The 26,293-nt window shown below is 36.5% G+C and overlaps 1 protein-coding gene across 5 annotated transcripts in view; it reads right to left on the bottom strand.

The window, feature by feature from the left end:
- The window catches only part of Kiaa2026 (KIAA2026 ortholog), an 80,384-nt gene that overhangs the window by 25,676 nt on the left and 28,415 nt on the right, over positions 1–26,293 (bottom strand). For 3 of the 5 annotated variants that reach the window (XM_041660914.1, XM_041660916.1, XM_041660917.1), the window contains exons 3-5: positions 21,831–21,854; positions 11,967–13,384; positions 2,674–2,753 (exon numbers count right to left, since the gene is read on the bottom strand). In XM_041660914.1, the coding sequence (XP_041516848.1) occupies positions 2,674–2,753; positions 11,967–13,384; positions 21,831–21,854 (1,522 nt within the window). The remainder of the gene's footprint in view (positions 1–2,673; positions 2,754–11,966; positions 13,385–21,830; positions 21,855–26,293) is intronic. The other 2 variants (XM_041660915.1, XM_041660918.1) reach the window with 1 other exon arrangement.

The following is a 26,293-nucleotide window of genomic DNA, read 5'->3' as shown; positions in this document are numbered from 1 at the left end:
ACTACTCACTTAATGTCTGTGGAGAAGATGAAGAATCTTCACTTTTAATAAAGGCATCAGATTATTTTAATACTTTATAAACTTAAAGAACCAAGGGTATAGTAACATAGATACTTAGTTTCTTTACAATACACACACAAAATGAAACCAAAGCCATCACTTCAGTGTCCCTAGTGCATACTCTAAATCCAAATGGCAAGATATTTTCTGACATGGAGTTTTATGGTATACATAATAAACATGAATTCTCATGAAGCAACTAAGGGAGGCAAATTTAACTTCTAGCACTTAACAAGTCAACAAAAACACTGTCAAAGAAACTGAAGTCAAAACAGGCTTTACTTTTTTTTTAGTTCATTAAGATTTAAAAAATTTAGTTCTTTAAATTGTTTCTCTCTAAGCATATTTTTTTAGCAATCAAAGATCAGCCTTTTAGTAAATATGCCTGGTTTTATAAAAGTGATTTTATATATATGCATCAGAGTTTTATTTTCAGTAATAAGAATGGATATTTTAGTTTAGAATGGCTACTATTAAAATCTTATTTATTTTTACAAAGTATTTTTATGTTCAATACATAAACAAAAAAATAAACAAGGTGCTAAATATACTGCCAGTACATTGGGAAGAAAAAAATTCACTTCTTTATTAGATAATAGTTGGTATTTTAAAATTAACCCATTTTTATTTTATGCATATGAATGTTTGCCTACATGTATGTATGTACACCACACATATGCCTACTGTCCTTGGAGGCTAGAAGAGGATGTTGGGTCCCCAGGAACTAGAGGTACATATAGTTGTGAGCCACCATGAAGATGCTAGGAACCAAAGCTGGTTCCTCCGCAGGTATAGCAGAAGCTCCTCATAGCTAAGCTACTGCTCCATTCCCTTCCATCTCTATTTAGAAGACAGTTCAGTTTCTCTTCATGAATCACAACACAGCATTCACACTGCAAACTAGAAAAGAGAGCTACCTTACAAACTCACCAAAAAGATAGCTACACACACACACACACAGAGAGAGAGAGAGAGAGAGAGAGAGAGAGAGAGCGAGAGCGCAAGAGAGAGCACTCTCCTCTACCCCATGCCTTAAGAACCAGGAAAGGGACTTTATTTATTTTGAACCGTTCAATCTAACAAAACATGTACTTTTGACCTTAAATTTCTGAGTGATAAGCAAATAGTCAATAACTAACACTCACAACAATGTTTTCCAACTTTTTTCCATGAGCCAGAGTCAAAAATACATTTCACCATGCATGTCAACACGCATACACACAGAGGAAACTAAAACCAAAGTTTAATAAAACAATATATATATATATATATATTCAACTATACATATTCATGGTATTGTATGTAACACACTGAATACATGTGATATAATTTTTTTAATATTGATAACTTAAAAAGAAACACTGCTCATGCAATCCACTACGTTGATTTCATAAATCACTAACACCACCCGCACCTGTACAAAGCACAATATTTATGTGGTCTGTGTTACTATTCCATACAAAAGTCTATTCATTAATATAGAAACAAGAAAAATACTAAAATTGGACCATTCTGTTCTAAGCTATATAGAATTTTATAGTAAAAAATTTGAGGAAAAAATGAATGAGAGAAATAACAAAAGCTAGCATGACTACTAGCGGAAGCATAAAAATATAATATCATACCATTACATGCTACAAGTAATGAATTGGGCAGGATGGCCTCCAACCAAACAGTAAATTATATTTTACTGAATAACATAAAGGTTATGTAAAAAAATTCTAAAGAATATAATTTATCATAACAATGTTATTAAAGTAGTCTATTATATATATTTTTTCTTTTACTATTTAAAGGTATCTGATTTTTATCAATTTTTAACTTTCCCCAATACGATTTTTACTGAAAATAGATGTATGATACTGTCACACAGTATTTTTCTTGTCCCTTTATTTTTATACCTATTTGAGACTACAAATTCAAATATATCACTTTTATTTTATGAGTTTACAATTTTGGAAATGGCCACAATACTACAAAGAAAAACTTGTAAAGACAGTGTCATTTGCTGAAGAAAAACTTACCGGATAAATAGAAAATAAAAGCATTCTCCCTCACGATGACGTTGCTTATTTTCAATATTAGCACTTCACATATGGCAGCAAATTTTATTTTGCAAAAATGTTTAAAGACTTATATTTAGCCTTTACTGAATATTCTCTCTGAAGCTAAGAGTTAAAATACCTATATTCATGTAAATCAGTTCACCACTTCCATTTTGGCTAAATACGTAAGAATGGCTTGGCAGAATAACATTACTGTGTATAAATCATGATTTTTTTTCCTTAGAAGACTTTCATTTATATATTTGTTTACACATACTGAGGAATATGCATAGACATAAAGAAGAAAGAAATGTATACACACATTTCCATTAAACCACATCTACAAAAGTTAGTATAGGTTGGAAACTAAAAATACCAAGGTTTGTAAGACAAAGAGATAAAAAAAATTACACTTTTGCCTACATCTGTACTTTAAAGCAAAGCACACTGTGAAAAAGTCATTAAAAGTATACACCTTGTAGTTTCTGGAAATTCGGCCATTCTCTCAAGGAATGACACTGAAGAAAAAAATGAAACAGAAGAACTTGTGACAATGTTGAAACATTACCTGAAATTCCGGTGCAGCAGGTGACTTTGTGACAGTTTTCCTCTTCTTTGTGATTGCCTTTTTAGATATGGATTTTTTTCCTTTCAAGATTAAAAGAGAAAGACTTCATAATGCTGTTTACAGCACCTCATTAACAGAAACCAAATTACATAGAGCCTTGAAAGTTAAACAGTAACTAATAGATGGTTGCTAGTAAGTCAAACGAAAATAATGAATCAAACAAGCCTCAGTGAAAGCAAATATTAAATTGTAACCACCGTAACAGATACATAACCCTGCCTCTTTATGTAAGAACCAGAACTACTACACTGCTCAAGGTGATATAAAAACATTAGAGTTTATTAAGAGGAGTAGGCATGAAAGCCACAAACAAAACTACTGCTCAATTAAAATCTTCATTCACAACTTACAAGAGACTGAAAAGAGTCTTACCTAAACGATGACTTTTGCAGTCAGGAATCTGGGTAAGCATTTTATCTAAAGATTATGGACTTCTCAATCAAAAGCGGAAATCCCTTAGTAACATAAGGATGCCTGCGTTCCTTTAGCTCTGTGTTTAGGGAGTTGCTTTGGGTAGTATTTGATAGCCAGTTTTTTAGAAAGTGTAATTAACATATCCCTTTAATGTTCAATTAGTACTTTGGGCACTCAGAAAACTTCATGAGAGAAATTAAACCTCATTCTTAAGGAATCAAACTTCTAGAATACACCTGATATTCTACTTCTTTGCATTTAATGTCTCAAAGTAAAACATACATAAATGCACTTTTGGCAAGGAATATACTAAATTTTTCCTTATTTTGTTTTAATGTTGAGGATCTTACACAGTAACCAAGGCTGCCTGGGCTCAACCTCACAAAAATTCTCTTCCCACAGGCCCCCAAGAACTGGTATTACATGTGTGAACTATCACATTTTGCTCTCATGTGGAATTATCAGATAATAAATTTATTTAATTGTAGGCTGGAGAAATAGCTCCAGGGTTCTAAAAGTACTGGCTGCTCTTCCAGAGGCCTTAGGTTCCATTTCTAGCAACCACAGATGGTGGCTTATAACTCTAGTTCCATGAGATCATTTTCTTCTGGCCTTCACAGGCTCTGCACGCACATGGTGTACAGACAAATATAAAGGCAAAACATGCATATATGGAATAAAAAATGAAAAATAAACATATTTACTTAATTTTCAACAAATGATATATATATATATATATATATATATAGTGCACTAGTTTATGAGGACATCAAGGAATTATTAAATGGAGATCGTTTCTTCTAGAAGCTCACAATTTCTAAGAGCATGAAAATGTTTCTGTTAAATTTTCGGTATATGCTGGAGATGAAATCCAAAGCCTTGGGCAAGTTAGGCAAGTGCTCTACCTCAGAGCTACATCTGCAATCCTCTGTTAATTTTGATTCACAATTATTTCTAGGCTAAAATCAACTTAACATTAACTTTTTCAGAAGAGAAAATAAAATTACATAATTCTAATATCCTTCTCTAAACAATTTTTTAAACTGATAAGATTTCACATGAAAGATGTTAATTTTGTTGCAACATTTTACTAAGTCCAAGTAAAATAATTTCTAATTATAATAAAATTGCTATTTTTCTGTATTCCCTTTCAATGAAATCACAAAATTATAATTGGACAATTCCTAACATTTGACTCAAAATGTATGTATACTATGAATAACTATGTGAATTTTGAGGTGCTTATATTCATACAGATTTCAGTGTTTGGTTTAAATAAGCAACAATCTGCTGTTAACTTAACTCTTACTTTAATTAAATGAGTATATAATTACCCAACATACATCTTTCTCATCACCATTACTTGCTTCTGTGCTTACACTGTCACCTATGACAGCACTAAATCTAGGAAACTAGAGAAGTGAGTGAGCTGTTAAATGAGCAATATTCAAGCAGAAATGACTCTTTCTCGTGGCATGTTATTTGTATTTTGATCAATAAATCTTGCCTGAAGACCAGAGGCAAAGCCAAAGTCATTAGAGGTCAGGTAATGTGACAGATCCCAGGATTTGGAAGACAGAGGCGAGGCAAGTGGTTTCTCTGTGATTTCAAGGCCACCCTTGGCTACACAAGATCAATGCAGAAACAAAACCAGGTGGTGGTGGCTCACACCTTTAATCCCAGCACTAGAGGGAATATAAAATGGGAGTAGAGAGAGAGGCTTAGTCTGTTTTAGTTTACGGTCACCCAGTCTTGGTAGAGGTAAGACTTTTCTAGGGGCTTGGCTGCTGTGCTTTTCTGTTTTGGTTTGAACCCCAATTTCTGTCTCTTGAGTTTTTATCCGTGTGCTACACAGCTTGTGAAAGGTTCTCTCCGTCCACAATATAGGTTCTGGGGACTGAACTCAGGCTATCAGGCTTGGGAGCAAGTATCTTTAATTGATATGATGTGCCATCTCACTAGGCCCTGCTTCCCCCAACCCTCCCCCCACATTGTTTCTTCTTCATAGCTTTTGTTTCTCTCTCTCTCTCTCTCTCTCTCTCTCTCTCTCTCTCTCTCTTTGGCTTTTCGAGACAGGGTTTCTCTGTGTAACAGAATCACTTTTGTTTTTATATCCATGTTTCTTGATGTTATTATTATTTTTTTTACAGTAAGTCCACTGATGTGACACCCATCAGGGCATCATACCAAATGTTTTCCCCACTGATGACAGAAAATATATTACTTACGATACACAATGCACAGCTTCCAAGAAGTGATCCTCAAATACTAGAATCCCACTTTTCACCAGAAATTTTAATAGTGTAGTGGTAGGGAAAAAGAGAGGCAAGTCACATCTTAACTATTATGTGCATCTATTTCAGTCCATTTTGTACTGAAGACCACACTGAAATGATTTTAAGTAATTAGTACTTTTTTTCAGTACTGGGAATTGAACCTAAGAGTACCATGCTTTCTTGAACAATATTCTATCACTGGGTTATATGTCCAACTTTTTTTTTTTTATTTTGAGATAGGGTCTTGGTAAATTGTACAGGTTGTCCTTGAACTTGAGATCCTCTGGCCTCAGCCTCTGTAGCACTTGGGATTATAGGCGGGTATGATCATTCCTGATTTAATTTATACTATTTACCACAGACACAAAAGGACTAATGTTTATAATGGTAATAAGAGGACTAATATTTACTGGGATATTGTCATATAATATTTGGCATATACTAAAATGATTTTATATAAATTATTTTATTTAATTTTCAAAACTGTTGAAACCAATATTTTATTCGAGATGCTAGAGATAACTAAAGATCAAAAGGATCAGTTAACTTACTCAAGTGCCAGTAAGTAAGCACCACACCCAGGGATTCTAACTTCAAAGTCCAAGTTCCTCCATTACATAATTCTAGTTCACAAAAATCAGTTACCATTTGTTGATTCTTTCTACGAAGCAAGTGACGAGCATGATAGGTTTTATGAATTTGCTACTCTAATTTATCTTGCTAGAAATTAGCAAACTAGAGTCTATATTAGCTCATTTATACTAATGAACAGACTATAAACAGAAATCAAAGGAGGCTTTATAGCTGCTATGTACTGGAGCAGATATTATGAGCTACATTTTCCTCACTTCAATTCTGTGTTGTTTCCTTTCAGATTTACACAGGGATGAAATATGCTTACGAATGACTTCAGAGTAATCATTTTTTAGATCAGGATTAAAAGATTTGCACATTCACTCTTACTTAACACCTTGTGCAACCTCAAAACATAGTCTGGATATTTGTTTTCTCCTTGTTTGCTAAATTTCAGGCCTTTAAAATTAAACACTTTTTAAAAGAAGCATAGGTTAGTACAAAACCACACAGCTGTTATTTGGGTTTATTTGGAGAAGCTAGCAGTGAAGTACGGACACCTAGAGCTACAACTGAGAAGGGTTCTTTTCTTTCAGGGAAAAGCTGTCCTCACTCACTGAGCAGGTAGCTTGACAAGGGACCCATGAACAGCTGTGAGAAGAGGGCACTGGGCTGGCTGGCCAGGTAAAGGCAGATCAGCTCTGGCTGACTAATGGAATGAAAGAAGCCACAGCCAGATCACCTTCATATTCCAGTTATTTGATTATTTGCTTTTGTTTCAGGACAAGACATATACTAACTGCCATCAGTAGGGCATTCTCATGGCTTGAGCATACTCAAGGCTTTTATTCCCAGAGCCCCAAATCACCTGGCCCTGTAAAACCAACCATAATCCAGACCTAAGATTGTGTAATAGAAAAGTTACATGGCATGCATATTTGTGTTTAATTTCCTCCTCACAGTCATCTTCCAGCTTTTCATTTAAACTCTATCAGCTTCTTTTCATGGCTATTTAGGGCACCCAAATTATCTTTTAAGATTTTTTTTCTTCGAATCCCACCATTTATTAGCTATGTAACATTGGATAAGTAAATAGATCTTCTTGTTTCTCATTTTAAAGAATATCTATAAAATCTCGGTCCTGGAGAGATGATTCAGGAGTTAAGAGCAGTTGCTATTCTTGTGGAAGACCAGGGTTCAGTTCCCAGTACCCACATATTAGCTTACAACCACCTCCAACTCCATTTCAAGTGGATCCAATACTTCTTCTGGTCTCATCCAGCACAGGACCCAAGTGATGTACATATACAAACGAAGGCAAAACACTTACATACATAAAATAAAAATAAATCCTCAAAAACATATAATAAATAAACAAATAAGTAAGTAAGTATAAGACTAACTGTAGTTATCCATTTTTAGAGTTTTATAATTAAACAAAATAATATGTACAAAGGCTAACATTTAGTGTTAGATGAGTATTAATTCTCCTGAGGAAAAGAACAAAAGGGAGAGGATGTAACTTAGTGGTTGAACACATGCCTGGCATGCACGAAGACCTGGATTTCTTTTCTAGCACTGCAAAGTACTAAAAATAAAAATAAACTGACAAGATGTACAGTGAATTCTTTCACTCTCACATAATCTTGCAGTCTCTAGTTAGTACTCTAAAAATATTTTCCACGAAGACACATAAAGTTAGGTTCTAGGTGCTATCAATATAGAATTCTACAAACTTTTCACAAATATAGCCTTATGAGTAACCAAATATTACGAATTATGTTATTTCTGTTATTTTCTATAAACTAACTGCTTTTCATATATTGGACACATCTCATATACAGCTCGTTCATTTGCTCCTGGGATCATGATCCAATTATTTAAGCTGGCATCATATTCCTAGAAAAAGGTTTTTCCCAAATGGCATACTCTTGAATAGATTCAAACACCTCAACTTTTACTTCAAAGATTTTTATTGTGCTTTTTAAAAAATCACTTAATTATAAGTATGCTTTACTTATGATATTAATCACTGTTTACATATTCAAGCCTAATTATTCTTCAAAGTTCTTCATTCTTTATGAAATCTTCCCATGGCATACACTGAGTTTTCCGTTTGCTTCCTCTTTTTGTTGTGTGGTCTTATTAAATTGAGAAGGCGATTTATCAAGTTTTTTTTAAAGATTTATATACTCTTATAAGTGTTTGTCTGCATGTATGTATGTGCACCACATGTATGCCTATAGCCAGCAGAGGCCAGAAGAGTGTCAGATCCCCTGGAAGAAGAGTTACAGATGGCTGTGAGCCGCCTTGTGAGAGCTAGGGACTGAACTCAGGTCCTCTGAAAGAGCAGCAAACACTCTCAATAGCTGAGCCACCTCCACAAACTCATATACTTATCAATTTTAAACTTAATTTTCCCTTTCTTTTTTAATTAGTCAGGCATGCCTTTAATTCTAGTACTCGTAAGACAGAGGTAGGTCTGGATCCCTTTGAGCTCAAGGCTTGTCTGGTCTTATATAGAGTTCCAGGCTAGCCAGAGCTATACAGTAAGACCCTGTCTCTAAAGGAAAAAAAATTACACACACACACTTTTTTGTTGTTGTTGGAGAGGGAGAGAGAGAGAGAGAGAGAGAGAGAGAGAGAGAGATATTAAGTCAAAGGACAACGTGTAGGAGTTGCTTTTTTCTTTCTACCCTAGGGGTCCCAGGAATGACCTCAGAACATCAAGCCTGGCAGCAAGAACCTTTCTTTACTCAACTGGGCCATCTTGATGACCATAGTTTCTTAGGGATTAGTGAAGAGCTGTAGCTGAGAAAGTGTAGAGTGGAAATGATGTACATATTTTATACATAATCATATATTAAATTCTCAGAAAATAATAAAATACCCAAACTGGCCTTCCCCTGTAATCAGATAGGTGAATACCCCAACTATCATAACAAAGCCTTCATCCAATGACTGATGGAATGAGATGCAGAGATCAAGAGCTCCAGGTGTCCAGTCAAAGAGAGGGAGGAAGAAATATATGAGCAAGGGAGGTGAGGCTCATGATGGAGAAATCTACAGATAGCTAAATTAAGCTCAGAGAAAATCACGAACTCTAGACTGACAGCTGTGGAGCCTCCATGGGACCGAACTAGGCCCTTAGTATGTGGGAGACAGTGGTGAAGCTTGGACTATCTGAAGGGCCCCTGGCAGTAGGACCAGGATCTATCCCTGGTGCATGAGCTGGCTCAATAGAGCCCATTCCCTATGGTGGGATACCATGCTCAGCCTTAATGCAGTGGGGGAGGGACCCGGTCCTGCTCCAACTTAATGTGCCAGACTTTGTTGACTTCCTATGTGAGTCCTTACCCATTGGGAGGAGTAGATGGGAGCTGAGCTGGAGGAGGGATTGTGGGGGGGGGGGGGGAGAAGGAAAACTGTGATTGGAATGTAAAATAAAATTTTAAAAAATCGACAAAGTAAAAAAATGAAAATAAAAAAGAATTATTTTTAGTCTATTCTCGGTAAATCTCACTAACTCACCTTAAATGACAAGGGTAAAAGGCATAAATGACGAAAAAAATGAAACTACAATCTATAAAACAGAAATAAAACCCAAGTCTAAAAGGCAAACAAAATGCTTAAAAGTTACAAAACTAGATCACAGTGCACTAAAATTATCAAATCATTGGAATTGATTTACCTTTGTACCTTCTATTTAAAAATATCATCTCCCATCACAATTAACTAAAATTCAGAAATACCTAAAAATTTAAAGCCTGTACACATTGTGGACTAGATAACTACATGAGGAATTTAGTCCACTCTACTGTAAGTTCATAAATCAGTCATGAATGACATCACTTATTCCAGAGTATGCTCTATAAAGCACATGAGCTAACCATTGCTTGAAAAGTTGTTTTTAAAGTAAACTTAAAGAGAATACTATATTAATCAAAACAAAGTTTTTGTTCCTTTGAAGTCTTCCAGAATTCTTAATACATGGGACCCAAATCATTTATCTAAAATTTTAAGTTGAAAAGGCTCTGAAAACTAAAAATTTAAAAAAATTTATATGCTTAACAAATTCAGCACTGAACTGTTATATATAGCCACCCACAAGCTCTACTAGCAATGCTATTTAGTAAGCACTAGATATATCATAATATTCCTTTAAAATATGTACATTTCCAAATTTCAAAACAAATGTGGTAAGAGTTTCCCAGAATGCTCCATGAACTTATACTAAGATGTATTAAGAGGAAACCTTGTCAAACTATGACTACAGAGCTCAATTTCTAAAAAATATAAAAAGGAAGTACTGGACTCAAACATGATGGAAACTCAACTTTTAAAAGACCCTGCTCGCTCAACACCTAATAAAAATTTATAGAAGAAGTGGCCTGAAACCAAGATTTTACTTTATAGCATCTGATGCAATATCATTACATCTAAGGTTTGTGATACCTGAAAGCAAGAGAATGAAGACCATCACACGGGGCTGGAGAGACAGCTTAGGGGTTAAGAGCTCTGGCCGCTCTCCCAGAGGATCCAGGTTCAATTCCCAGCACCCACATGGCAGCTCACAACTGTCTATAACTCTAGCTCCAGGGGGTCCAACACCTTTGTACCAATGCACATAAAGTTAAATAAATTAAAAAAAAAACTTTAAAAGTATTTTAAAAAAACGTTAGGTCAATATGGATCACTTTGGAAGTTTTAGTCAAACACACTAGGCCTGGTTTTGGTAGGAAACATTACACTTCTACTTTAAAAACATATTCATTGTGTGTTATCTAACCCCCCCTCCCCCCACACACACCATGTGTACATGTGTGTACTAGCTAGAACTCAGGTCATCAGGCTTGGTGGCAAGAGCTTTTACCTGCTCAATCATCTCTCTGGCCCTATTTAATGATTTAAGCAACTAAAAACTCACTCCCTCATTTGACGACTCAGTAGCAAATTTCTGCCAATTTCATTAACTATGCTGCTATTGGAAGACATAAAAATGGAACCCACAACGATGACTGGAACCACAACTCATTTTAGTAAGCAATTCTTATTTTTTAGTTCCATCAAGCAATTTTTTATAAAGGCTAATAAAACTGACCATGTTTTTTGTCTCACCTATCCTGTGGTAAATGAGGCATAAACTGAGCAAGAAACAGAAAAAGCAAAAGCAACAGAATCCAAAAAAAAAAAAAGAAAGAAAGAAAGAAAGAAAGAAAAATGAAAAAGAAAAGGAAAAAGGAAAAGAAAGGGTTAGGAGCAATGAACCAGCACATAACTTTTGTTGTTCAAAAAGGCTGCTGACAAGCATATAGGGTATTTAAATTGGGCAAAAAATACACTTAAAAATTCTTTTTGAGTTTCTCTGCCTTACAGCTCTGAGAAATCACAGGGACCTGCCTGTCTCTACCTCCCTAGTGCTAGGATTAAAGGTGTGAGTCACCACTACCGGCTTACAAACCCTTTTATAAGTATATGCTTTATATCTGGTGTTTTATTAGTTGACATAACTGCTAGGTTCAGTTTTTTAGATATGAAAATATATACTGAAAACAAGTGCTAAAAATATGTAATATGGAGAATAAGTTCAGACCCAGTAAATAATCCTATTTCTCTAGATAAAGAAATGAGCTGCTATACTTGTGCTGTCCTTAGCTTGGAAGAAAAAAAAAATCACTTAAGATAAGTGATGAGACACATCATTACAGGGGAAAATATAGGAATATAATATTCAAATATGTAATTGAAAATTCATTCAAATGTATTATACTAGTTATTTTTTGTTAGTATGTAAAAATCTTTCCTGCCCTGGGTTTTTTTAAATCATGTGAAATAAAACTTGACCCCTACATACACGCAAGTAAGTACACACATGCATTTCATTCCATCAATCAGAGTTCATGATGCATAAATCAAAAAGAAAAATGTAAAGACACTTAAATGTAGGTCTTGCCCATTAGGTCAGCTTACCAGACTTGTGCTTCTTGTGTTTGCCTTTCTTTTTAATGATCAATAACTTATTTTGGATCTCAGGTTTGTAAGACTTGAAGGCAAGAGAATGAAGACCTTCACGCTTTCTTTGCAAATTTTCATTCAAAACATCTTTCAATTTCTTTTTTTTCTTTTTCTTCTTTTTTGCCCTCATTTTAGTTAGTTTGAGTTTTTTGTGGCTCTGCAACGATTGCTCTAACAATATATCTCTTACAACTTTGTGGCAGTTTATGTCCTGATGATCAATGTGACTTCCATTTATATGAATTTGGCAAGATTTCAGAGCATTTTCTTTTAAGGGACTGGGTTCTGTCTTTATTCTGGAAGTTTCACCATATTTTCCCTGATTTTCTATAAACCTTATTTCACCTGGACTGAGTGGCTCTCCAAAGCCAGTAACTTCTCCTGGACTTCTGGGTTTCTCCAAATTTTCTTTACAACTATCAGTTTTTTCAATTTCACAGGGTCTGTGGACTTTAACGTCACAGTTGGGTTTTACTTCCATCTCAACAGAACCGTCATAATTATCAAAGTTCATTTTAGTAGGACGACAGGCTGGATCAAAATCAATTTCCTGCTCTTTCTTGAAGACCGAGGGCAGACTTTCTCTATTACATCTATGTTCTCCATTCCTTGTACTAATGTAGTCACACTTCAATTTCTCCAGTTTAATTCGAGGTACTCTTTTTACTTTAATGGGTGGAACTGGAAATTCTGGGGCCTGAAAGGGTCTTTGTTTATAAATCCGTACATCTGCACCACAGAACTGTGGAAAGTGCACATAAGCGTTCTCCAGATAGTCGTAGCCAAGGATGACCTCCCTACACTCATGAATGGGCTGCCCAAGCACTGCATCCTGAACTTCCTTCTGTGTCTCATACACAAAGTCACAGAGTCCTTTAAGTAACCACACTTTCTGGTAGAAAGGTAGCTCGTGAAAAGGTTTTTCTTCCAATGGATTCACTTCTCCAAGAACTTTAAAAAACTGAGGACAAAGGCCAAGTTTTTCAGCGCAGTTATCAGGGTTTTCAGTCTGTCCCACAGCAGTATACCACTGCTGTACTTTCTGCCTCAGCACTGCTTCCCAAGTCCTGTAAGGCAAAGTAGGTCTTCGATGTAAGGTCGGTCTGCGGTGAGGAGGACTTAGTAAAGAAGTCATTATTTTGGACAGAAAGGCATTACACTGAGGCATCAGAAGACAGCGTTCCAGTTCATAAAAGACAATTTCTGGCAAGTTTAGAATCTGTTGGGCTAAACAAAGGAAATGCCCAATGGCTGGAATTTCCCACATGTTCTCCATACAGGCTGGAGCTGCTTGAGCAAGGAGTTTTCTTTCCCATTCTTCTATTTCCTTTTGGCAAGCTTCTTCTGCTTCTTTTTTTTCTTGCTCCCGAAGCCTAAACAAAATTTAAATTATACTACTATTACTTAAAGACAGTAGCTTAAAACACTGAAATTTAAAGTGATATTTATCTTCCGTAATGAGACAACTGCTTTCATTTTTCACATCACTACTAATTGCCCCATTAAAAGTATGTTGTAACTCAATCCCCATAAGGAAATACATATTCCTCTGTATCCTCAGTTTTATGGATGGAGACTTTTCACTAACACCATCTCTAGGGTGAAACATTTTAACTTATGTATATCTACTTTAGGTAATAAAACACAGTGAATTTTGACTGTAGTTATTTCTATATATTGACTTCATTTAAAAACTATAAAAATGTTTATATTTTAACCACATCATTTCATTTCTTTAAGATTACAGTAATGGGGCTGGGAGTGTAAAGAGTTTGTGGAGTGTCTAACATGTAAGAAGCTCTGGGTTTGATCCCAAAAACTGAGTGCTCAGGGCCATTCTTAGCTATAATAAAACTATGAGACCAATCTGGAATATGAGAAACACTGACTCAGAAAAAAGAATAGATTACAATAGTTAATAATAATAATAATAATTTAAGCAAAACATTATGTTCTTGTCAGTGTTACATGGAGATTTATTAGATAAAAAAAACAGAACTATAAAGAAATCATAGGGGACGGACAGATAGCTCCACTGGTAAAGTGCCTAATGCATAAACATGAGGTTATGAGTTCAGATCCCAGCACCCATGAAAAGCTGGGCACAGCGGTGCGCAAGTGTGAGCCCAGTACTTGTGTGTGTGTGTGGGGGGGGATAAAGTGATAAAGACAGGTGGACCCCAGAAGCTCACTGATTAGACTGTTGTGTGTATGTGGGGGGGGGGGTATAAAGTGATAAAGACAGGTGGACCCCAGAAGCTCACTGATTAGACTGTTGTGTGTCGGGGGGGTATAAAGTGATAAAGACAGGTGGACCCCAGAAGCTCACTGATTAGACTGTTGTGTGTGTGGGGGCGTATAAAGTGATAAAGACAGGTGGACCCCAGAAGCTCGCTGATTAGACTGTTGTGGCAAGTAGTGAGCTACAGGTTTAGAGAGAGACCCTGTCTGAAAAAAATAAGAATGATAGAGGAAGACATCAGATGCTGAGCTCAGGTCTCTACACTCATATGCAACTGCACATACATGAACACATGCCTCAGACACATGTATACACACCACAAACACAAAAAAGAAATTATATTACTAGCCAATATATAAAATGAGCCAAGATACCGACCACAGATAAATGGATAAGGAAAATGCAATAACATATCAACAATGGCATATTACTCATCCATTAAAGAAATAATTTTTGTTATTATCAATATGAGCAGAACTGGAAACCATATGTAAGAGTAATAAACCAGATACAGAAAGACAAAGGTTACAAGAACCAAATGAAATAATGATCACAAGAGACCAGGAAAAAGGAGCATGTAGAATGCAGTCAGAGAATACCAAAACACAGGCAGGAAGAATTCTGTGTTTCAGCAACTATAATCTTCTAAGATAAATACACTGTAAGAAAACCACACTGAAGCCAGGCTGGTGGCACACGCCTTTAATCCTAGCGCTCGGGAGGCAGAGGTAGGAAAATCTTTGTGAGTTCGAAGCCAGCCTGGTGTACAAAAGCTAGTTCCAGAACAGGCACCAAAGCTACAGAGAAACCCTGTCTCAAAAAAAAAAAAAATAAAATAAAATAATAAATAAATAAATAATAAATAAAAAGAAAGAAAGAAAGAAAGAAAAAACCACACTGACAAATAGACAAATATCAGTTTTTTTTTTTCTTTTACAGAATAACCCTATTTTATGGTTTTGGCTAAGAACGCACATTGTTATCTCACTTATATTAAAATGCAACCAGCTATTTTATAGACTTAGTTCATTAAATAAGGTTATTATAGATACTTCCATTAGTACATCCAAACAATGTTAAATATCATTAAGAAAATTCGGCTGTTGAGGGCTAGCAAGATGGCTCAGTGGGAAAGCTACTTATTGCCAAGGCTGATGACTTGAATTTGACCTCTAGGATGCAAAGAAAGAATCAGTTCCCAAAAGTTGTCCTCTGACTTCTAAATACATGCTATATACAGGTAAGGAGCAAACACAAATATATTGAACTTTTTTAATTTCATGATACTATGCTTCAAAAGACAAAACAGAACAAACAAAAAGCTATTTCCTCTAAAATAAGTTTATAATTTTTGAAGAATTTTGTTTTTACTACATGGTAATGGCAGTAGTAGTATGCTGGTAGAAACTGGCTTCTTCCTTTTATAAAGATACCAATCTGTGAGAGGTTTCAACTTGATTATAAAAAAAAAAAAAAGGAAAGAATACATTCCTAGACTGATAGATTCATCTGTGCCTTAGCAGTTCAGGCCCTAAAGGGCTTGCAGAATCCATATACTTTTCAGACACGTTGTCAGAAAACCCTTAAACAAGGGCCAATAGCCAGGATCAAAGCACCCACGATTCAATGTTTAGTTATCCCACATTTCCCGCAACAAAAATACGTTTAAGCATTGTCATGAAGAAACAACACACTAAGAAAGAGAAGGTTATAGAATATGTTAAACCTTTGACCAAGAGAATGGAGGAAGCTAATTAAAAAGTCAGGAATAGATTGTCAAGTGGTATACACTATATATAACTAGCACTAAGGATATTTTAAAAAGCCATATGGAAACTCATTTTATAAGCATTTAGTTAGTTACCCATACACAGGCAATTCTGCTTTTCTGCAAAGCCATACACTGCCAAATAAAAAGCCAGTGCCAGGTATGTTACCTTCCCTCAAGTAGTTGCTCAGAGGTATCCTAGAGACTGTCAAAGCAATACAGTCTACTGACATTGCTCTCGGTTGCCTAACTAGGATATAATGGAAAGACCCTATTGCTGAAGACACCACATATATAGGTCACAGGACATGGTGAAAGAAGAGAAAGCTTCTTCCCAGGTTGGAGAGATGGCACAGGGGTCAAAAGCACTGCCTGTTGTTCTTCCAGAGGACCTGAGTTCTATTTCCAACAACAACATGGTGACTCACAACTATCTGTAATGAGATCTGGTGCCCTCTTCAGGCCTGCAGGCATAACACTATACATAATTAATGCATCTGAAAAAAAAAATAAAGCAAGCTTCTTCCCTGCTGGCTTTCATAGTACTGGAAGGTATTATGTTGACTGCTTGGCTGCTGGGTAAAAAAGTCAACAGTCTCAGCCAGCTGAGAACCCTGAGAGCTAGATTAATAATCATTATGGTAAGCTATGCTTACAGGTGCAATAAGTGGTACAAATGTTATGGGGATAACTAATCACTTTCCGGTTGGGTTTTTTAAAGTCTGCTTCACAGGAGAAAATGAATGCCTGGTGCGGTGGGTTGAAAGAAAACAGCCCCTTATAGGCAGTGACACTATTAGGACTGGCCTTACGGGAGGAAGTATGTCACTGTGGAGATGGGCTTTGAGGTCTCCTTTGTTCAAACTATACTCAGTGTGACACACAGTTGCTTCTGCTTCCTGCAGATCAAGACATAGAACTCTCAGCTCCTTCTCCAGCACCATGGCTGCCTACATGCTGCCATGTCCTGTCATGATGGTATAAACCTCTGAAACTGCAAGCCAACCCCAAGGAAATGTTTTCCTTAATAGGAGTTGTCATGATCATGGTGTCTTTTCACAGTAAGAGAAACCCTACCTACCATACCTGGTAATGCCAATTTGGTCAAGGACCCATGGTTAGGAAGCTCAAAGACCCCAGGAATGAACCTACAATTATTCTGCTAAATGGATAGACTATATAAACCCATCTCTCTCTGCACACAGATTAGTACTGCTATCAGATCTCATTAGAGATATACAGTGGATGATGGTAAACACAGGAACTCAAAATTAGTCAAATTAAAGCAAATATGTGGCAATGGACTGCACAGTCATAATAAGGCCAACTATATCACACCCCAGAGGGGTTGGAAGAGGGGCTGTAAGAGCCAGGCGTCAGGGAACCAAAACACTGTCTTCGGGACATGACAGGAACATCACACTCATGAACAGATGCTGGCATTAAGACAGACCCACACCAGATTAAACCAGTTAACATGCTAAAACGGAGGAGAAAGGATTCACAAGTCCCATGCGTAACTGATGAGCTATGGACAGGTGATGGCTCCTTAGGGAGGAAGAGTCACGTTTCTTTAAGAGTGCGGCCCCTGGTATGTAGCTCGAATTCTAATGGTTCTTAATAAAAACCTGGAGTCAGGTATGGTGGGGGGGGAGTGTGAAAGCTGAGAGATCAGAGAAGCAGAGCAGTCAGCCATTAGAAAGACCTTTTACCTCTACTGAATCCTCAGACCAAAAGGGCAATCCTGTCCTCTGACTGACTGCTTCAGACTGCACCTGAGTTCATCCTTAGACTGCAAGAAGCTCCTGTCTCCTCCAGCCTTATATTCCCCTCTCCACCCAACCATATCACTCCTGTCTCCATCTCCCTAGTGCTGGGATCACCTCTGTGTGAACTCTGTTTCTCTTACAGACTAGATCAATTTCGCATAGCCCACAGTGGCCTTGAACTAACAGAGATCCCTCTGTCTCTGTCTCTCGAGTCCTGGGATTAAAGGTGTGTGCCACCACTGCCTGGCTCTTAGTGGATTAGCTCTGCACTCTGATCTTCATTTGTTAAAACACTAACACAATATTACTAACTGGTAGGTTTCTCCACTGGTTATTGACATACACAGTAGTATATAAGCAGCACAAACTGGACTCAGCAGATTATTCTGAAAAGAGAAAGAGGACACATACATGAGAGAGAAGGTAACAGAGGTCAAAACTGAGCAGTTAGAGAGAGAAGAATGGGGGTTAAATATAATCAAATTACATTGCATGAAATTCTCAAAAAATTAATAAATATATTTTTAAAAATCAGTCAAAACAATCTAAAACTGATGGCACAAAGGAGGCAAAGGCAGGTTGATGGAGGAAGGACATTGGTTAAATAAAAAGAAACTGCTTGGCCCTCATTGGTTAGAAGATAGGTGGGAGGAGTAAACAGAACAGAACGCTGGGAGGAAGAGGAAGAGAGCTCAGACTCCACAGCTCTCCTCTCGGGAGCAGACGCCTCAGAGAGATGCCATGCTCCACTCTCCCAGGAAGACGCACACGATGAAGCAAGCTGCCAGGTTAGACATGCTGAACCTTTCCCGGTAAGACCGGTGTTCACAGATTATTAGAGATGGATTGATCGGGATGTGAGAATTAGCCTGTAAGGGCTAGAGCTAAAGGGCCAACCAGTGTTTAAATGAATACAGTTTGTGTGTTGTTATTTCGGAGCATAAGCTAGCCAGGCTGCCGGGGTGCTGGGGATGCAGCCCCGCCGCCCTAATTACTACAGCAGGTGAATCTCTCTCAAGGTCAGTCTGATCTACCTACTGAGTCCCAGGACAGTCAGGGTTGCACAGTGAGACCCTATCTCAAAAAAATCCAAAAACAAAACAAAACAAAACAAAAACCCCAAAACAAAACAAAATATAAAGCAGAAGTCAAAACCAAGACAGAAGTAGAACACATAACTTTTCTACCTGTGGAAATAGTTTCAATAGAACTAAATCTTTTCCACACAGGCTAACAGTATATAATGCTATACACTAAAAAAGTCAGCAGTGATATAACCATTGGAAATGGAAAATAATTGTAAGAAATAGCTAAGCAATAACGTGGGTGATTCTGAATCTGGGACTTGAAGATGAAGTGTAATGAGAATGTTCTCTTTTATTACAAGCATTAACAGTACTATATAGCCTTGTAAATCACATACTCTACAAATTGAAAAAAAAAATCTTAGCTGGGCAGTACATGGTCCTTTGTACCCAGCATTTGGGAGCAGAGGCAGGAGATCTCTGTGAGTTTGAGGCCAGTCTGATCTACAAAATGAGTTTCAGGGTAGCCAGGAACACACAGAGAAACCCTGTCTTGAAAAACAAACAAAGAAACAGAGCAAACAAAAAAAAAATCTTAAATCAAAATTTTAAAAACTAAAGATGAATCAGATTGTTTGAAGATCCTGTTTATCTAATTTGAATTATAGATTCTATTTATTTTACCAATAAATGGAGTCTCTATAGACTTATAAACTAAGATAAGAATTTCTTCTTCAAAGTTCTGCTAACTATATAAAAGGTTATGAGTCATTTTCCATAAAATTTAAGTAAGAACTGAAAATTCTGTTGCAAGATCCTGTATCTGTTAGAATATTAAACATCAAAAAAGGTGGCTTACTCACTATGTCCCTGTTTTTGATCAACTTTTTCATTAAACCTCTAACTATGAACTTACTGTAAAATCACTTAGTAATTAGAAAAATCACTGATACTAAGCCTACAGATCATCTTTATGTAAATGTATATACAAACTAAATTTAATTAAGTTTATGAAAGATTTCTATTTTTAAAATCAAAATGTAAGAGCCTAGGACATGGCTCAGTATGTAAAGTTGTCCTCCGACTTACACATACATATTGGGGAATGCATGTCCCCCCACCCCACTCCCACACACATCTCAAACACATTTTGGCTGGAGAAATGGCTTGGCAATTAAGAGCATTTGCTGATCTTGCAGATAACCCAGGTTCAGTTCCCAGTACCCTTAGGGCAATTCACAACTGTCTTTAACTGCAGTTCCAAGGAGTCAGACACCCTCTTCTGGCCTCCACAGACACCTGGCACATACATGGTGTACATACATACATGCAAGCAAAAATTCATACACATAAAATATAAATGAAAAACATAATTAAAAAAAATCAAAATATGCCGGGCGGTGGTGGCGCACGCCTTTAATCCTAGCACTCGGGAGGCAGAGGCAGGGGGATCTCTGTGAGTTCGAGGCCAGCCTGGTCTACAAGAGCTAGTTCCAGGGCAGGAACCAAAAACTACCGAGAAACCCTGTCTCGAAAAATCAAAAAAAAAATCAAAATATGTAATACTTTTTTTTCTCAGAGAATGAATTCACAGGCTGAGTATCTCTATCTGAAATGCTGGGAAGAAAATGTTCTGGATTACAAAGTTTTTACATACACACAAATAAAATGAAGCATCTTAAAGATGAATCCAAATTTAAACATAAAACTAATTTATGTTCCATATATATCATATACATACTGACTGAAGGTGGTTTTATGGATATGCAGCATTTTAATGAACCTGTGCACTGAGTGTAACCCATATAAACTTTATAAATTTGAGTGTAAATTTCATCAGGTATGGAATTTTCCATTTGTGGTGTTATCAGAGCTTAAAAGCATCAGATTCTGGAACATTAAAACTTTTAAATTTAAATCTAATATGCTCAACTCCTATGAAGGAACATTAAACACTAGATTAAAGAATGACAGGTGAATACCACTACCCAGGCTTACTCTAATCCTGTGGAAACAAGAATGTGGAGTCTTTCAATTGATTCTCAACAATGTGGTGAATAGGGAATGGGATGGGCTTAGTATCCAGAGCTTAAAGATAATGTATGCAATCTACAAAATTTAAATTTATCTTGTATATATGAGTGTTTTGTCTGCATGTATGTATATGCACCACATGTGTGCCTAATGCATGCAGAAGACAGTAGGTGCTGAAAATTGAACCTTGGCTGTCTACAAGAACAGTCAGTGGTTAACCACTGGAACCATCTCTTCAGGTGTATTCTGTGAGGTCAAGACCAGCATGATCTACATAGTAAGTTAACAGGCCAGTCAAAGGTACATAGTGAGATCTGTCACAAAGGAAAATAAAACAAAACAAGACAAGCAGGTTGAACCTAACCACATTTTGCTGATAAAGACAGACTTTTAAACCAGCTCTCCAAAAATTTGTTTAAAGGCACAGTAGTAAAGTAAAAGAAAAAAGGGTTTAGTGGTTAAGTGTGCTGGTTGTTCTCCCAAAGTTCTTCAATTCAATTCCCAGCAACCACATGGTAACTCATAACCATCTGGAATGAGATCTTATACCCTCTTCTGGCATGCAGGCATACATGTAGGCGGAGCACTTATAAATAAAAATAAATAAAATAAAGCAGTTTATAGTTTTAAAATGTTAACTCAAGATACTAAGCCTTCTGTTAGGAGAAACAGTAAAAGACTAATCATAAAACCCACAATCACTCATAAAAAATCAAATGAACAAAAAACTGGCCCTTATTTCTTTTTTCTAGATAAGCTTCTTTTGTTGTTGTTCCCTATAGGCCTGGAGAATATTTACCTGCTACTGTATGAAATATGAACAGAAATTCTAATTGGTGTTATTTTATCTATGCATATATAACTTAGAAAAAGCATTGCTAATGAATGATTTTACAAAAAAAAATCACATCTGAAAGTACCCCTACTAGTTTTATAAACTTTTAGTGAATGCTTATTATAAATGAAGAAAAAAATACAGACCTCTTCTTATCAAGAGTTTGCAATCTAGAAAAAACAAAGAAGCTTCAATTAAAAATTATCCTTAAAAAAAAAACACTACAATGTAAGCAAACTAATGGCATGACAAAGGAAAGCTAAAGCATTTGCATTTTAAAATGAGTAATATAGATTATATTTTAGGAATATTAACCACTCATATCAAACTTATTAGAGAGGTTTTAAACTTATCTGTTAACAACAGAGTCTCGCAGTTAAAACCGAAAAGGAATTTAAAGGTTAGTAGGGAATTTATAGAAGCCCTGTGTAGGGTCTGAGACACAAATTTAAAAGAAGCCATAAAGTAACCTAAACTATATCTATGTACTTTTCCAGGAGAATTAAGACTTTCAGTAGTATTTTACACTTCTGAAAATAAAAACCTACAATAATCAGAAACTCTCTACTACCACTTTTGCCAAGATATAAAGTCTCCTACCTCAGACTGCTGCTTCATGTTGTGTCTATACATTTTCATGTAAGAATATGTATCTGATCACATGCTCTCACCTTGGATATGAGTCGGTATGAGAATATGAAATTTTGAACATTTGTCCTGGAATGTCAAGATCTGCATGGGAAATTAATGAAAGTCTGGAAAGCTATTAAAAAATGCAGAGTGACTATAGTTACACTGCTATTTGTTAAAGAATTTGAAATGGATTATAAAGTCAGGATTTCTATTTTGCAAAAACATAAAAACTACTTATAAAAAGCAATTGTGAGGAAATTTTTAATACAGTTAAGGTATCAAAAACTACTATCTGATGTCATATTCTATGTTGAGTAAGATGGTGCATGCCTGAGATCTCAACACTTATCCCCTAAGACAAAGAAACTAAAGTGAATGAGCACACAAACATAATAAAAATTCAAACAGAATTTATGTAAGGAGAGTCAATATGTCCTTTTAACAAATTTTATTTTTTTGAAAGTGTTACATACTTTCTTTGCTTAATAAATAGGTCTACAAAATATATTCCTTCCTTAAATGGTTTAAAGTCACCAACAGAAATAAAATGAAGTGGTAGAGATAGTGCCAAGATTGTTTAAGCAATCATAAATTAACTAGATCTAATTCAATTTTCTAAGTCTCTGACTAATAGTGTTGATGTTTCCTAAACCAAAAGGCCTTCTCTGTACCAGTTAGCTCAAACTTCCCGCTGTCCTATCAGCATTTTCTTAAAGATAGCTCATCTGATCTGCAGCTGGCAATATAATTTTAATGTGCAAAACACACTAGAATGAGTAGAGCATGGATACTGTTAAAGCAATTAAGAAACAATCTCATTAGTCTAGATGAGAGATAAAAGAACTAGATGAAATCAGAAACAAGAGATATAGATAGATGTAAAAGATATTTGGGAAATAAGCTGTTGAAATCTGGGGGAGTATTTGAAATGTATGTAAGAAATAGGAACATTTCCAGGATGAACCTCAGATTTCTCACCTGAACAAGTGAATAGAAGATAACATCATTCACCAAAAGGGGCCCTGCAGTAACGTCAAGTCTTAAGAAGTAAGCCCATACATTCCTAATTCATTCTAAATACAAACAATTTAAAGATACTATACCAAATTGATATGGGAATCCCCTCTGCGAGCTGTGATTACCATTAATGAATAAAGAAAACTACCTTGACCTGTTGGTAGGGCAGAACTTAGGTAGGTGGAGAAGACGGAACTGAATGCTAGGAGAAGGAAGGCAGTGAGACAGCCACCATGGAGCTGCCAGAGCCAGACATGCCACATCTTTGCCGATAAGCCACTGCCACGTGGCAATATACAGATTAATAGAAATTGGTTAAAGTAATATATAAGAGTTAGCCTATAAGAAGCTAGAGCTAATGGGCCAAGCAGTGTTTTAAATATTACAGTTTCTGTGTGGTTATTTTGGTTCTGGGTGGCTGGGATGAACAAGTGGCCTCTCTTCCTACACCAAATATCTTGTTTCCCTCTGCATTTACCCCACCCTTCGCAGTACAGATTATCAACAGGAAACCTTACTCCTCGTGGAGACCTCTGGGAATTGATCAGAAAGAATTGATTTTATTCTTCTGGTTCTCTCCTTCGCTTGAGTTAAACTCTTCAATAAGAGATGTCATATTTCAAAACAACCTTTTCATAACTCCCTCCTGAGTATCAGTAACTACTCTCTAAAACTATTCTATAAAACAGCAGGGAAGAAATGCTTCCAAATTCATTTTTACAACGCTAGTCCTACTCTGATATCAAAACTAATAAAAGCACAACAAAAAGAAAACTACAGGGCAAGATTCTTGATGAACATTTATGCAAGAGTATTCAATAAAATACTCAAAATCCAAACTAAACAGTTAATATGTACAACGTACTTTTATCTTAGGTGTGTATATGGGATATGCCTGTGGCATTGTGGAGGCAAGAAGCCAATGCTGACTGTTTTCTTCTACAGTGCTCCTCCTCGTTTTGGTTTGGTTGCTTGGTGTGTCTGATCTAGAGTACCATATGCAGCCCTGCTGTCCTTAACTCTCTCTGTGGACCAGAGTGGGCTGGGACTCACTAAGATCTTTCTAAGTGCTGAAACCAATGGCATGTGCCATCCCACCAGGCACTTTATCTTACTTTGTGGAGAAAGAGTCTTTTACTGAGTAAAAACATGAAATGCTAGTGAGGAACCAATATTCTACCTAAACACACGATTTATCTTGTGTTTTTTCTATTATCAACCCAATCAGCTGACAATGTACACTATTACTTAAGTCTATACAGTTTGCTGGTATGTTACAATTTTCCTTTTTTTTTAATTAAAAAATGTCTGTGCATGTGTGTGTGCATAAGTGTGTGTGTAAGGTGGACATGGCGAGGCTACAGGTTGACGCCTTGTGTTTTTCTCTACAGTTTTCCAACTTATTTTTGAAGCAAAGTTTACCATTGAGCTTGGAGCTCACCAACTGGTTAGACTAGATGGGTGGCACAGTCTTGGATGGGATCCCTATCTCTGCCTTCCAGCACTGGATGTGTGGGACCACACACATCTGTTTGTGTAGGTGCTAGAGATCAAACACAGGTGCACATGCTTGCCCAGCAAGCACTTTAACCACTAAGCCCTCTCTCTAGCCCAAATTATGAGACAGAATCTGATAAAGATCATTATTTGACCCTCAAATTCCCTATGTAGCCAACTCCTGATCTTCCAATTGTTGAGATTAAAGGTGTGCAGCACCATGCCCAGCTAATTTTTAAAATAATGAGTTGACTGTATAATTAAAAAAATTAGAAGTAAGCTGGGCAGTGGTGGCGCATGCCTTCAATCCCAGAACTCAAAAGGCAGAGGCAGGCGGAGTGAGTTCCAGGCCAGTCTGTTCTACAGAGTTAGTTCTAGGGCAGTGAAGGTTACAAAATGAAACCCGGTCTCAGAAAAAACAAGCAAAGAAAAATTCCCCAAACTTACAAGTATGTAGTAACATTTTGCAATAGATGAAGTGCAATCTGACAAAAGGTCACCAAACTACATAATTACAAGTTAAAATGATTCATAATACAAAATATTTCTAAGAGAAATTAATTCTGTGTAAATCAATTACCCAGAAATTAATCAGTAATATCCATGCAATATTAATAAAAAGTCCCCTGGACCTATTTTTTTTTTGTAAAGAAATTTACAGCATTCTAAAATTACACGCAAAAAGCTGGGCAGCAGTGGCATATGCCTTTAATCCCAGCACTCTGGAGGCAGAGGCAGCTGGATCACTGTGAGTTTGAGGGCAGCCTGGTCTACAAGAGCCAGTTCCAGGACAGCCTCCAAAGCTACAAGAGAAATTCCTATCTCGTAAAAACAAACAAACAAAAACAAACAAACAAAAAAAACAGAACAAAAAACAACCAATCAGCTGGGCGGTGGTGGCACAAGCCTTTAATCCCAGCACTCAGGAGGTAGAGGCAGGCGGATCTCTGTGAGTTTGAGGCCAGCCTGGTCTACAAGAGCTAGTTCCAGGACAGGAACCAAAAGCTACAGAGAAATCCTGTCTCGGAAATCAAAAAAAAAAAAAAAAAAAAAAAAAAAAAAAAGAAACAACCAATCGACTGAATGTCAAAGGTAAAAATTTCTTCTTGAAAGACACTGAAAACAGAACGGCAGGACACAGGCTTTTGTTTTGTTTTGTTTTTCAAGACAACGTTTTTGTGTAACAGTTCTGGAACTCACTTTGTAGACCAGGCTGGCCTCAAACTCAAGAGTTCCAACCTCCTCTGTCTCCTGGGTGCCAGGATTAAATGTGTGTGCTACTGCTGTCCAGCAGGACACATTTTGGAAAAAGCATCTGCAAGTCATATTTATCTGGTAAAGGACTTATGTCTTGAATATATAAAGAATTCTTAAAATTAAGTAAGAAAATATATAGGAGTTGGGTGTGGTGGTGCCTGGGCCATTTAGGGTAACATCAATACATGTAAGCCTGAAAAAAGAA

The sequence above is a fragment of the Microtus oregoni genome, unplaced genomic scaffold (genome assembly GCF_018167655.1).
Source record: "Microtus oregoni isolate MIOR12 unplaced genomic scaffold, Mior012 000012F_ref0000307, whole genome shotgun sequence".
Classification (NCBI taxonomy): Eukaryota; Metazoa; Chordata; class Mammalia; order Rodentia; family Cricetidae; genus Microtus; species Microtus oregoni.
This window is presented reverse-complemented; position numbering and strand designations above follow the sequence as displayed.